The sequence below is a fragment of the Polypterus senegalus genome, chromosome 10 (assembly GCF_016835505.1).
Source record: "Polypterus senegalus isolate Bchr_013 chromosome 10, ASM1683550v1, whole genome shotgun sequence".
NCBI classification, from domain to species: Eukaryota; Metazoa; Chordata; class Cladistia; order Polypteriformes; family Polypteridae; genus Polypterus; species Polypterus senegalus.
Genome location: NC_053163.1, coordinates 163,486,769 through 163,501,922, shown reverse-complemented (window position 1 = coordinate 163,501,922; position 15,154 = coordinate 163,486,769). Strand labels below are relative to the sequence as shown.

The window sequence follows — 15,154 nt, the reverse complement described above, 5'->3', positions numbered from 1 at the left end:
GGGTGGTAGTAGACAGAGCTGGAGTGAGGACTGGAGGCGGCCTGGAGAAAGGCACAAAAGACTGTGAGCCTGGACTTTGGGGAATCGGTGCTGGAAGCACTGGGGTTTTGTGAGCACGTGACTTTTGTAAATAGTTGTACAATAAACGGTGTGTTGGGTGAAAATATGATGTCTGTCTGTCTGTGTCCGGGTCAAAGATCACAATAGATAGATAGATAGATAGATAGAGTGCAAGGCACTATATAAAAGATAGATAGAGTGAAAGGCACTGTATAAAAGATAGGTAGACAGATAGATAGATAGATAGATAGATAGATAGACAGATAGATAGATAGATAGATAGATAGATAGATAGATGTGAAAGGCACTATATAATAGATAGATAGATAGATAGATAGATAGATAGAGTGAAAGGCACCATATTAAAGATAGAGAGTGAAAGGTACTATATAATAGATAGATAGATAGATAGACAGACTGAAAGGCGCTATATAAAAGATAGAGTGAAAGGCGCTATATAAAAGATAGAGTAAAAGGCACTATATAATAGATAGATAGATATGAAAGGCGCTATATGATAGATAGATAGATATGAAAGGCGCTATATGATAGATAGATAGATAGATAGATAGATAGATTAAATGAAGGGCCCACAAAAGGAGTCCAATCAAAACAGCACCATGAGAGGACACCAAATTAAATGGAAGAAAACCATTGGACACATGAAGAAAGGACAAGGAGAAAACCAGAAGGGAATGTCGGACTGATAAGGTAAAAACAAGCAGCCACGAGTAGAATGTAGGAAGCCCCAAACCAGATGATGGTCCATAAAGCTGGGAACCTTAACGTCAATGGAGGAACGTGGCAGAGGAGGTGCCTGGAATCCTTTGGGGTGCCGTGTAGTGTGCGGTCCCATCGACTGGTTTAACTGTTCGTATGGCGTGGGAGGCAAACTCAGAAGGCGAACACAACATCCTGGTCCGACTCTATGTGTGCTCCTATTTATCCGTTAAACTCCCAGTTCCCTCAGCGTCCATGTGGACTGGTGTGCAGGTTACCAGAATGCCCGGTGCTCACGGTCAGCTCCGTCTGTGTCGATGTCCTGATTTGTATAAATACTCGTCAGTGACATCTCAGGTGAACTGCTGCTCACAGGCCCGTTTATTTGGCGTATTCACTTTTGCTTCTTCCTGTCGCCATCATAGCGGCGGGTGCGGCTGTCTCAGTGTGTGTAGAGAGTCTACAAAGGGACTGGGCGCTCGGGTGCTTAAGCCACCGGGTCCATCATGGGTCCTTTACAGAAGGAAGAGCAGTTGAGGAGATTACAGGCTGCAGGTTATACAGCCTACGAGGAGCGGAGCCGAGCCGCAGATCACAGAATCCACCAGATCTTCAGCTGTCGAATCTTTCAAAGGGGGCACTCGATTTCCTGAGTTGGGCTCCTGTCTTTATAGCAAAATGGTAAATGATCTGCAATTTATTTTACGAGCGCAGCAACTGGCGTTTGTTACATATTTTCTGGCTTTAATAGATTTATGGTTTCTTATTGGGTCGAAGCTTTAGGGCTGCTAATTTTCTTTATAGTTTGGCTCTAGGAGTTCTTATCCAATTTACTCCTTTTTGGTTTCCTTGTGTGTGGCGCCACAGTCCAGCGGCTGGTCCTTCTGAGGTTGTGAGACGCTGTGATCCTTACTGTCTCCTTCGCATTATGTTTGTACTTTAACCCTTAACCCCGTCAGGTCAGAGTGTTCACCGTCCGCGGCGCTAGCGCCCGCTTGGCTGTGCCATTCACAAGTGCCCACTTTGAAGGCATTTTAGTTCTTGTGATGTCTCTTAGCTGTGAGACTTTGCCGCTCAGCAACTGGCCGTCTGTGCCAATGTGCAACGCTGGTCGTTGGAATTTTAGGACATTCTGCCATCACTGCCACAGATTTGTGGGTTTAGTTTTCATCCTTATTATTAATTTCTTTACGTTTTACATTCGTTTCTTAGTTATGGGAATTTAGCAATTCGATAAACACCGGCCACAGTCTACGCTCTAGAATATTCTGCTATGACTATTTGGTTTTCTGATCAAGTTTCTGTTTGATTCTTTTTCAATATTCACACTTTTATTCGTAGTTCGTCGTTTCGTAGTTGTAAGACTGTAAGTCTTTCCAGAGCACTTAATATTTAAATGTGTCGTTCTTAGTCACGAGACTTTAGCCATCTTTCCTTTAGGTCAGCGCTTTGCTCCTTGGCATTCCAGAGTATTCCGCTGTTATTGTTGGCTCTCGTTTTCATTTCTAACAATATGGATTGTTAATATTTTCATGGGAGGCTTTAATCACGTTTGTAATACCAAATTTGGCTTAAAGTGAATTAAGTTTTGTTTTTCCCTCATGACGCCAGGTGACGGCATTTGATTTGAACGTCACAAGGTCCGTCCCTGTGTGTGTCAGTTGGCAGAAGACCTGGTCAACGATAAGGCAGAAGGGACTAAGCAGGGTGAGCAATGTCAGGACGGGTGAGGAGGAGGAGGAGGCTTCACCCCACCACCTTACAGCCTCCCATTGCTAAGAGCGGTGAACACGGGGTACCCATGCCAGTCTGATTCAGGGCCATGGAGAGTGACCAAAGAGGAAAGGCCGAGGAAGGTTTCAAATCATCAAGGGGATTAGGGTGGCGGACCTCAGCTGATCAGGGGCTTCCTTTGTTCAGTTCGGCCCAGAAGGCGTAGGTTTCTGTTGCCCACCTTCTTTGCCCTCTCTCTATCGATTCACCCTTTCCTGTTGTTACTTTCAGTTCTGTGGTGGTCTTTTGGGCCCGGGGGTGGCTCTTGAGCAAACAAAAAACATTCGGCCTCCATCAAAGGACAAGTGTCTGTGTGCCTCTGCCATCCCAACAGATGGTGAATCACAAACATTTGCAGTGGGGTATCGTATTATTACAAATATTGGTGATGTGCCACCTCTTGGAATGACCAATGCAATGCAGTTTATTACAGCATAAATTACAAAGTACATCCCAGATATTAAGGCTGAGGTTCACGGTGATTACCTCCATTTCAATGGGTGGCACAGCCAGTATATGTCCAGTATAGGTGTATATATATATATATATATATATATATATATATACAGTATATACACACACACATCAATGTAAAGTGAGCCGAGGGTCCAAGGTGTGCTTATTCAAAGGGCCCACCGGGACTGAACAACTGTCATAAAGACCAGGGGGTTCACACATCTGCCCGCTTCCTCCCTATTGGTCCACCTCTGCCACTTTACCTACCTTTTGAAAAGTACCCGATGAATCCAGATGCTGAGCCACCACGGCTCGTCTTACTTCACATTTGTATATCGACGTTTCCGACGGGGTCTTTATGGACCCCTAGCTACAGCCATCGTTTAGAAAGGGGTTTCCGTCATGGCACCCCAACTCTTTTTCTTGTGAATTTGCGTTTCTTCTCCCGTTTACTGTGGTTGAGTCAGTAAGGGAGAAAACAGAAAACTGGAAAATGTGAATCACACAGGCGGTAATTACAGTTTCGTTTAAACATATGTGGACATCTCAAGACTTGATCTTCATTTAAACAGGGTCTTCATGTGCAGTAAAGGTGATGTAATACAACAGCCATTAGGCCGCCTTTCCATTTTATACTCCATTGAGTAATTTAAAGAAACAGGAATGCAAAGCGCACATATGGAAAAAGAAAGTCCAGTCCTCCATTTATCGCTACCTCAAAAACCTCAAATTAGATTCAGGTGCAAACGATCAGAACCTCATTAGGGGGGATCTTGGAGGAGCTGCAGACGTTAAGTGTGCTCTTACACCAGGCCGAGATCGGAAGAGCTCTCTGAGGCCTTCACAGAGAAACCTTCTGGGCGCCAAGGAGTCTGGAAAGGGAAATAAAAAGAAGATCTCCAAACATCAACCACTCCACTGTCAGGAAGATCGTCTACAAGTGCAGAAGCTTTCAAACAACTGCCATCTTGTCCAGGCCAGGGGCGCTCCAGCGTGACAGCAGAATGCAAGATGCTGAAAGAAGTCTCTGGAAAGCCCAGAATTTCATCATGGGACCTCCAGGTAGCTCTTGCCACCGCTGATATCATAGTGCACGCCGTTACCATTAGAAAGAGGCTGCACAAGTGAGATCTACGTGGGAGGTGTGCCAGGGGGAAAGAACTCGTCAACACCTGTGCCAAACAGAGACATGGCACCAGAAGAAAACCAAAGGCAGCCTTCAACCTGGAGAGGGTCTGGTTTGGGGTCGGGCAGCTCATCATCTTAGAATCCACCAGAAATTCTTCATTGTACCAGAGGGTACTTGAGACCACCTCGCAACTGAAAGTGGACATTGCAACATGAGACCATGTTGACCTTGTACATGTCAGTAAACCCACCAAGGAATGGCAGAAAAGAAAGAAAGAAAGAAAGAAATGGAGGCCTCTGGAATGGCCAGGCCAAAGTCCAGATCTGAACCTCATTGAGATGCTGTAGGGGATCTGAAACGGGCCCACCACACCACTGCATGACCCTAAGAGCCTGCTGCAGAGCTGAGAGTGCAATGCCAGCTATTAGCTCCTTACTTTCTCCGGCGTCTCTGATTGTTTCTCGTTGTTTTCATCGTTTATTTTAGTCACATCAGCTTTACATAAAGATACAAAGTCTTCAACGAAGATCACATCTTGACAGGTGCACATATTAACATGGCATGGGGTGCACTTACTTTTTCACAGCTGTGTACAGTGCACTTCAAAGTGCTGTCCTGGGCAGGTGGGGAGGCATTAGGTGAAGGTATAAGGGGTCCTTCATCTCATTTGGCACCCGCCACAGTTTGGGAGTCTTTAGGGTCTTTGCAGCGTCTGTAAACTGCTTCATCCGATTCACTTTACATATGATGTGATTTTTACCGCTGTGACCTGGGATTAGGATAAAGGCACTAAGGAAGGTGGCATCACAAAGGGCCCCAGGACCAATTTAAGAGGGTAAATGAGTGTGGAGGGCACTGAGAGCAACTCACAAACCAGCTGGAGTTGCGATCGGTGAACAACTAAAAATCTCACATGGCCAACGTGGAGTCACTGACCTTGGTGTGCCCCGATACCAGCTGCCTACCCAAGAAGGGCACTGCCCCATTTGGCTTGAATGGTGGTATTTGAATATAAAGCGATTGATTATTGGTGTAAAGATAATCTGGCTAACAATTGATCAATTGTTGGGGCTTCCATCATGGCAGGAGGGCAACTAGAGGGTCATGTGCTGTGGCCTCACAAGGGCCTTCAACAGCCATTTTTGGTGCTCTCAGGCACACACCTACAGTGAGGGGAACATGCAGGACCACCTGGTGCCACTACAGACTCCAGACACTGATGACATCATCCAGGACCCCAGAAGTGCTCACCACAGGCGGCATGGAAATAGAAGAAGTTTTTGACTTTAGTGGGATGCTATGCTGTGGGACACAGAAACTGGACAACCTACTGGGCCCAGAAAATGGCAGCTGTGCCTAGGACTCTGGTCCACAACACACAACATTCCCACTGGGCCGCTTTAGAGTTTCCAGTTAGGCTGCCATGCCAGTCTTCGGGGCCAACATGCCAACGTACGGCCAGAGGCCAGCACAGAAATTCAGCCCTGCCATCTTCCCAGACTTTGCTCTGGCCACTAAGATGAGCTGAGGACACCTTAACAGGGGATTCGGCTCTCACCAAAAGTGCAGGAACCTGACGCGGACGTGCAACGATGAGGCCGCCTATAACGACCTCCCGATGAGAAGGCCGCCACATCCGTCACATTTCCCGTCACCTCACACGGACATTCCAAAGGTATCGATATGCCAGAACACCTTGACATCTGACACATCGCCTCTCCCGTCCTTCTCCACCCAGCCAACTCTGCAGCTCCCAAGTATTCGCTGGCATAGCTAACTTTCACCCCCAAACAACATCAGTCAGTGGCCCCCGGACCCTTGCTGGACACAGAAATGGACGGCGACAGGACAAAACGGCACATTTACCCCTCAGCGTCCGAGCACAGGTAAGGGACCACCCTGACCAGAGGAAGGAGACAGGAAGAGGGAGGGGAGGCTGGCTACTACAGCAGCGGTGCCCGGGGACCGTCAGGGAAGGCCTCACCTCTGGGTCCTGTAATGACAGGCCGATGATGGTGTGTAAATGCCGTTCGAGGGGAGGTGGTCTGCGAAGACGTGGGACTGCTGAAACCAGACTTCTCTGACTTCTTTAATGTAGTAGGCGATGGCATCCCTGGCAAGAATGATTGATAAGTGCAATTTAATAATGCAAGGTCATGAAACAGGATGTGCAATGTGAAAGGGATGGGGAGGTGGAAAGAGGGAGGAGGACATCAGCAGGGTTAGAGTGAAGGGAGTTCAAGGACCTCGAGGTTCGATCTGTGGTCTGAAAACGAAAACCTACAGCCGTCCAGACGTCTGTCACGCCTTGCTGTTTCACGGGGGACGCAGAGAGGAAAGTGAGAGCGTCTTTCCAGTGAGCTCCTCGTATTGTGTGCAGACGTTTAGATTGGACATTAAAGGCCATGTCCTGTACACGTGTGCTCCGACTTCATCATTTCTGTGATCACACCTGACGACCACGGATGGGATTGGCGCGATGCTGTTGTGAAAGACTCTCGAGCCCCAAGCAGTTCAATTCTGGGCACTCGGACAGGCCCCTCGAGCAGCACAGGCAAAATACGCAGGCAATAAAAAGAAATGAATGAAAAAGACCTTCAAGGAAACAAGGAGATAAGCGGTGCTGATTAAATGGCATGAAGGAGTGACGTGCAAGTGCCGCCTAATGCCTGGTGCCTCCCTCGTGGCCCGCAGGGCATGAGCTCTCCGCCGATATTCCAAACTCTTCAACGGAAAGTCTGCGCCAGGCCTTCTCAACGAGTACCAACTTGAATGTACGTTATTGGCCTGTGTGCCCGAGTGTGCCACTCTACCAACGAGTGGAGCCGGCATCTTCAGACGTCTTAGGTGGTCCTGCTAACCCGAAGGCCTCCATTAACTCTGTGACCTGTCGCTAGAATAAGGGCACCGTCCCTCTTGAGGGCTGTAAGGAGGCTGGCATCAGGAAGGACACCAGGCAATTAAAAACGGCTGCTTGGATCAGCTTGCCAACCTGAGTGAGATGCATATGACGTGTGAAATACATGTGTGGGTGTGTCAGTATATTCTGATATATGTAGGTGTATATATTTGGATGTTGCACCCGGGACACTGCCCTTCTTGGGTGTCAGGAAAGGCAGTTAAGGAGGTTGGCATCCAGCTGCTCTGGTATCCCCATATTGGGAGGCAGCTGGACAACCTGGGTGAACACTGCCAAAGTGACTGACTGGATATACACGAGTTTCACCCAATGACCTGGCATCAGTCTGCCCTAATACTGTACCCCGAAAATGGTCATCAAACTGGCAGAGAGAGGCTAAATGTTTGTATATAAAATGTAAAAATATATTTCTATCTCACCCTGGGTCCAGGAGCAAAAATAACTTCACCGTCCCTACTGCATGTCATAAATGGTGACTACAGAAGGTTGGCATCAGGAAGGACACCTGGCTCTTAAAATTCTGCCCCGATACCCCTAAAATCTGAGGGTCAGCCAGCTTTCGTTTTTGTGTTGTTGTCCTCTGCCCTTCTGCTGTGTGCCCGTCGCCATCACAGCGATGAGCCCAGCGGGTGCCTTCATTTGCTGCTCCCCGTTCTGCATGTGCCCTGCTTCACTGCCCGCTTGGCCTTCACTGATTGTCGGGTTTCCTCTCCATATATTTTGGTGGTAATTGGCGGCGTAAAGCACAACTGAGCGGCACTGAAATGCGCTTTACCAACATTATTATTATTATCATCGTCATCATCATTAGACATCTGACAGCTTGGTTTCACACGTAGCTAAGGACCCCGTTGTGTAATGCGCCATCATCATTATTATTATTACTATATTGTGTTTCATTACAGCAGTTCAAACTTCCTAGGGCTCAATGGCGTCCTTTTTTTCCTGTTTGTGTGGCGCTGTGCTCATGTCGGTCTCGTGACTGACACGGGATGCCCGGACATCACACATTTACGACGGCAGATGTGTAAGGACCCCCTTTTCCAGGGGTGTTTTGGGTAGCGTCCCGGACTTCTTCACTAAACTTTTGGCCCGTATTCACGTATCGGTGGGCCTGACGTCTATGCAGGGTTAGCGTTATTCCAACTGACCACAGACCACAAATGCGTGGGACGCTAAAGACAACTTCAAGTCCCTTTGAGGGAGCCCAAGGGGGGGGGTGGGGAGGGGTGAAAGATGGCAAAGAGGGAGGGACAGAGTGGGGGTGCAGAGAGAGATTAGGCAATGCAGAAGCAAATGGCATCATTCACAGTCCATGGCACGAGAGCAGCTTTACTCAGCAACAAAATTCCAACATTCTCAACATGGGTTAATAACAGAAGACAGACGAGTAATGCATGCAAGAAAATGTCCTCTCGACCAGCCGTCTCCTCTAGCCTGGCTTCGTCTCTGCCCCTTGTTAGGCTTGGCATCGCCACGAGTGCCAACACATGGTACACATCGGGCCCGAGCTGATACTTAACGCTCCCCGTGGTGCTCAACCTCTTGACCCCAGTGAGTCTCCACCACAGGAGTGTTAAATGTCACCCCACACCTTCCTGGCTCTGGCTCTGCCATAACCACGTGCAGTTCTCGGGCATCGCAGACAGCATGCATAACTCTGGAAGCACAAGGCTGCTTGGCAAGCACAGGTAGGCCTACATTCATCATCTCCTCGCCATGCACCCCAATGGGCAGGCCCCGGATAGGTCACTGGGTAGCAGCGTGGACAGACCAGCTGACTGAAGGTACGGGCGCATGCATGTGCCACCCAGGTGCTGGAAAGCAAGCCAGAGTCATTGCCACCCAAGTCCCACATCCTGGCACCTTCACCTTGCATTACATTTGAACGGCCCGCCTCAGTGGCAAAACTGGGCGCAGTCCAGCGGGTCAGTATGGGACGATGACGTAGGAGAGGAGATGGTGGACGCTGCCTTAACATTCAGCGCCCTCATAATTTGGGACCACCTGACCAGTTTTAAAATGCGATCTACAGCTGGACTATTATGGGTGTGCTATTACAGTGAGTCGCCACAAGGAGGCCCATCGACGCTCCACACCTAAACTTTCTTTGGGTCTCAGTTTGTAAATCTCACGCAGACGTCTGTTTAGCCATTGTTGCCCCTCGTGTCGTCAGGTCCAGTCCTTCACGTTACCCGTCATTTGGGCCCACCTTTAGAAGGTGAAATCTTCTCCTGCTAGGTGTCAATTAACCTCGTACAGTCCTGATTGGCCAGGGCTAGGCCCACCTTTGGCAGCGCGTGGAGCCCCCTTTCAGCCCAATTACGCACCCCCTCTCTTTGAGGTCAAAGGGCTCCCATCAAGCTGACATGCAGTGGCCTAAGCTCAATGGACAGCACTCACCGCTTCAGACGGACCCCGGGGTGCAGCTTCGACAAGACATTCTGGAAACTCGGCTAACAGCATTGCAGAGTAAACGTACTTCTTGGCATTCGGAAGTAACAATCCTGGAGGTCTTCACTGGCACATCGTCTCAAACAGATATTACGAACTGGCGACTTTAACACAAACACAATGAACGTGTGCGATGATCGAGACGCTGGAGTGGGCCGTCGCTGGCTAACCGTCAGTCTCCCCCCGTCTTAAAGGGGCTTGAAATGTTCCTGCAGCGTTTAATGATGGCATTCGGAGTGAGTTTACGACAATCCGGCGCTCTACCCGCCCAAAGTCAACACGTTAGCCCCCTTCCACTGCCCGCCCCGCTGCTCCGTAGCCTGCTCATCGATCCCCTCTTTACAGCCCACCCGTCTCCAGATCCCCCCACTCTACACTTCACCCCACTGGCCCCCCCTTTGCCGTCTACTCCACTGCCCGCTCCTCCTCCTCCTCCTCCTCACTGTCTACCCCCTTTATAGACCCCGTCCAGCTCCCTTTCCAGTTCTGAACGTCTTACTAGTCTTCACGGCCATCCTGCTTATTTTTTTTCATACCTTTGTCTCTGCTTCTTGGTTTTGGTTTCTGGTTTTGTCTCCTTATTTCAAAGCAGCTTTGAGAATTGACTTTTTTGTTCAATCAAAAGCCTTTAAAATCATGAAAAGATTTTGTCCTCTGGATTCTTTTCTAGTAGCACACTGGCCGTTCTCAGTGGAGGTGCAGGCTTTAGGCCTCAGGCCTCTTCTGAATCACAACACTCACGGTTCTCTCCAGTTTTTGGTTAGCGCTTTGGATTTTTCTGGTGGTTGTCTGCTGACCTTCTGGCTCTGATAGTTGATTTTCTTCTTCATCTCTCGTTCCATGTTGCTGCTGTCTTTCTGCCATTTTTTCATTCAAGTCGAACACTTAACCAGCATGTCTGGTGCCAATGAGTCGGTCACCTAAAATGGGACTGAGAACATGGCCTCCAAGTTGGGCGCCAGTTGCAGGTTTTATCCTGAGATGGCAAGAAAGTCCTGGTTTGTTGAGCCTCCAGCTACGGTCTCAGAACGCCACAGTGAGGCCCCCTTGTGGCCTGGTCGCGAATCTCATTTCCCAGACCGCGCGCGTCTCCTTTTGGCTTGTGCGAGTTTTATTACTGAAATGTTTACTTCAGGTTAAGCGACATTTCATAGATTCTTTCCCTGAGTAATGGCTCTTGGACGATGAGAGGCGTGGGGAAGTGCAGCTGTGTGAGCCTGTTGTTGAAATATCACGAGACAAAAATGTTAAAAATGCCACTCGGACACAAGCGTTACGCAGAGCTGAAACAGCCTGCGCACATCGGCCTGACATCTCCACAGTAATTAACGGGGCAGCCAACAAATGGAGCCACGACAGTCTCATTACAAAAAGCGCTTATCTTCTTGGAATAAGCAAGGGTGCCTCTACTCAGTGTCACTCCGGACAAGAGCTTAATGATGGATCAGTTGACTAAAACTGGCCAATTAGCAACAAAGACAGCCTGTTTTCCTAAGCCGCCATTTTCTCCTTCTAATGTCAGAAATATTTCATGAGCACAGCTGGCCGAACAGGCCGAGAGTCTCGGCACAGGAAGAGCGCCGACGTTTCAAACTGACTTGCACGCGTATGGGGGAGAGGAGGCCTCAGAGAGAGCGTGAACAGCTGTCAAGGCCTCCGGCCGAGTTCACCCAAGGTGTCTCGAGGTTTGGCGACCGGCGGGTGCCCTCTGCTTAACCCACGAGAAGCCCTCCGACGGGCTGGGCCAGGGCTCCTGTGTCATTAGTGCCAGGGAGGAACACTTAGCTGGGCTGAGTTAGGCGACAGCTTGACTTTGCTTCTTATCGTAATGTCTTGTAAACTCAGTTTGTCTTTTCTTAATGCTGACATGTTATCTGCTTTTCCATGAGTGTTGATTTGCTAAAGAAGCCCATCGTATTATGAATTTTGATCATTCTGAGTTTTGGGCCTTACTTGCTTTACGTTGACCCTAAGGGGGTGGGGCCCCCAGATACGGCACTCAAAGCCAGGTGAGTGCTCACTGGTTGTCTGCTCCCGTTTGACTGGTGAAATTTGGGCAGAACCTTGCAGAGCACAGAGGACCAGGCGATGAAAACTCGTGGGAGTTGTGGACAAAAAAGAGCCAAAGTCTCGTAATGTTCATAGCCAGGGGATGGCATCTAAGCACTCCAAGAGAAAATCCCCAACCTTGGACGCTGTGTCTGAGCGCAGTCGTGCTGGGTGACGTCACGGGGTGCCAAATGAACCACAGGAGAACAAAATGGTGCTGCTGTATTTCTAAAACACGACATTAAAACAGCAAGCCCAAATATGTGATGTACCTCCAAAAATAAACTAAAAACCACATAAAAAATGAGACTAAAGAAAGTCTCGACGTTTGAGGCTGAGACTGGAAACCTGAACTTGCACGGCACGAGTCAGAGATGGCGAGCTTGTGAGGCTTGACGACTGCAGTGACCTTGAGGATCTCCTGTCACATGGCTGGGAATCGCAGGGGACGACGGATTACAGGACCGCCAAGAGCCCTCTCAGCAGTTCCTCCTTCCACAGAATTCTGGCAGCCAATCGAAGCACAGCCTGATTTTGCGGGGGTTTGCACAACGTCTCGTTCTCACTTTCTCCATCCCGTCTGTCACGATATGACAAACATGAGACGTCAGACAGACAGGCCTCTCTCCCATGGTCACGTGGCTGTAAATGTTTGACTTTCTTCTTTCCTTGTGGCCACCCCGAGGACACCCCTGACGACTGGTGACACTGACATGGCTCGTCGCAGACCAGCACAACTGAGGTGTTTGGGACATGACGTCACATTGTGACCTGACATTTGTGTGATAGACATATGAGTGCCGACAAAATAGCGCCGATTAAAACGCAGCATCAAAATCGCGAAAGTTTCATGAAATATGAATTACTAGTTTAAAGCATATCTAATAATGTTTATTTTAGAAGTCAATATTATGAGATAGTCCTTAAGATCACGCCCTGCATATGTAGGAAGAACTGCAGCCAGACGTCTTGATAGCTGAGCGTATTTGGACTGGCTGACTGGCTGGCTGCCTGACTGCTGGTCGTTCCGCTTTGTATACGACGCGTTATGCCAACCCTCGACTGAGTTATTCGTTCGCGGTATGCCATCAGCAGTTATAACAGCTATAACCTAGCACATAACGTGTACATAATGCGCACGTACGCGTCACACTCTCATGGCCTCTCTCGCGATTTTGTCGAAAACCAGTTAGTGGGTTTGTCGGCGCTCATTTGTCCGCCGCGGTTTTGTCGGTGAACCACGTCACATAAGTCCTCTGTTTATTGCGGGTTTAGAGGTGACTTTCTGGAACTTGGACAACCTAAGTTAGTCATTATGGTCTGTCCACTGCTCCGTCCACTACTCTCTACTACTTGTAAATGAAGGCATGTTGCGATGGCGGCTTAACTTGATTTAACTACGCGCATATACAGTAGGCAGGCAACTTCAAAGTGGATTGATGACGACAGTTGGCAGATTTACACAACGATGGCCTGCAGTGGATGTCAGGTTACATGACACCCTCATCGTGACAAAGTGGCCGTGTGAATGTCTTTCCATCCATCTCCATTCTGCCGTGGAGCAACAAACACCAGGCATCGGCCCGAAAGGACTCTCTCCAACGTCTAGGTCCTTCTTTGTGTCCCGGAGCAGCACGAACGAGCCATTGGGGACGTCACCCTACATAACTGAGGTGTTCTCCTCTTAGCTGCATATTTAGCAGATGTCCGCACCCGAGGTGACTTTCCTAACAAATCTTGACAGCCACAGGCAGGTGCCAAGAGGGTCTGCGACTTGCTAAAATTATGGAAATGAAAGCTACGACTGGGAATTGCTGGAGAAGTCGTGTAAGGAAGGAGGATGTTGGAGGAAATCAAAGATGAGATGTTTTGTTTGAGCACAGGTCCCTAACAGCAGAATGAAGTATCAGTGAAGCCATCGGCCTGATCTTCCCTGTTTACAAGATCTGAGAGTGGGTAAATGCCAAGGCTCTGTGTCGCCTGCCACCCCAATGTGAGCACTAAGCCCACTTCCTCCCACCTGTAATAACCAAGATGGCGCACCCGTATCAGTTCCCACCTCTCTCTTATCCCCATGCGGCACCCTTGCCTATCCAGCCCACCGCATGTGCCATCCTACCACTACACCCGCCAGGAAGCTGACTTTGACCCTCCACCTCTGAGTCGAGGGCACAAGCATTCGGTTCATCGAAGGAAACAGACGAGACGTGGCCACCCTGGCGTGACTCGGAAGCCCGGAGCAGGAGGTTAAAGCTGGGAGCTCTTTGCTAATTGCCCTTCTCTTTCTGTCTTTTTAAATTCGTGCTAACCTGGGGACTCTTGACCATGCTAGGGGATGAACGGGCAGACACAAAACAGTACATCATTATTTGTCCAGAAGCAGGTTTGAAAACCGTTACCTTGTCTTGAGTTGAATGTACTAGCTAGCGAGCCCCCGAGTTTATATCCAGCTTCGGAAGACAAAAGGAAAGAAAAGAGGAGAGCAGAGTGAGCATCACATGTGATTCAAACGGACTTTTACCGCAGGCGGCAGCTCCTCGGAGTTCTCTTCACGCCGTTAATGGCTCGTGTGGCTGAGTTGGTCCACTTGGTCCCCCGTCTTAGACCCCTGATGCCCACATACCCACCCAACTGCCCTTTTACATGGCCGACGGGTCTCAACCTCCCACCTTGGTGACCAACAACTTGAGCGGCCATATGTGTGCCCAGTAAAGAAAGCCGGCAGACTCGCCAGGATTCTCCAGTGGACGCCAATTAAAGACGTGAAGAGAATTCAGCGAGAGTGGAAATCCAATCTCCAGGAACTTCCACCAACAGAGTTGTGTTTGGGTCAGCTGAGGGCATGTCACATTTTCTTAGTGGGTCCTCAGAGTGCAGTGCCAGCTTTGGAAGCCGGGCGCCCCAATCAGAGGTCATCCGACATAAAACACTTGGGCTGCGTTCAATAAGCAGAAGTCTCTACTGAATGTCCTCCAAACCAGCCTGATGAAGCCCAGGCTGGCAGTTTGAGAGGGCCGGCCCGGCCAGCCAAGTCCATAAAGAAAAGGGTCTTCTTGTTTCAACCTCTTGACGGATCTCAGATTTTTGAGGAGACCTGACAGGCTGGGGTGCAGAATACAATGTCACCAGCAGGCGGCGCCACCAGCAGAACGGCTTTTCTCACTCTACTGGAGGTTTAGCAGCCGTTAGCCTAGGCCTAGGCCTCAAGGACTGGCGGGCCGAGGGTCTGTGAAACTAAAGCCAGTGTGAGCTGTCATGGCCAGTAAACAGGGCCTCTCACAGCACCATTTACAGCCACAGCCTATCCCATCACCATAGGGGCAGAGCAGGGACCAAAGTTGGGTAGGCCATCGGTTACTCAATTCAGACACGTGGTGACAAAGACTGGGGTCTCGGCAGCACAAACCGCTGTGCCATGCTGTATGTTGTGTCATTATGGCCTACCCCAACATGACTGCTGGCCTTGGCTCTTGTCACCACAAAGAGTGTCGTCATCGGTCTCCGCTTATTGAACGCAGTGGTCCCCCCACATACGACGGCTAGTCTACCGTGTTTACGACACAAGATGGAGACCAAGAACAACAGGACCCAAA

At 49.3% G+C, this 15,154-nt stretch overlaps 1 protein-coding gene across 1 annotated transcript in view; it reads right to left on the bottom strand.

Moving 5' to 3' along the window:
• The window catches only part of nfia (nuclear factor I/A), a 285,399-nt gene that overhangs the window by 34,698 nt on the left and 235,547 nt on the right, over positions 1-15,154 (bottom strand). The window contains 1 exon segment of the mRNA XM_039767230.1: positions 6,123-6,251. Within this exon segment, the coding sequence (XP_039623164.1) occupies positions 6,123-6,251 (129 nt within the window).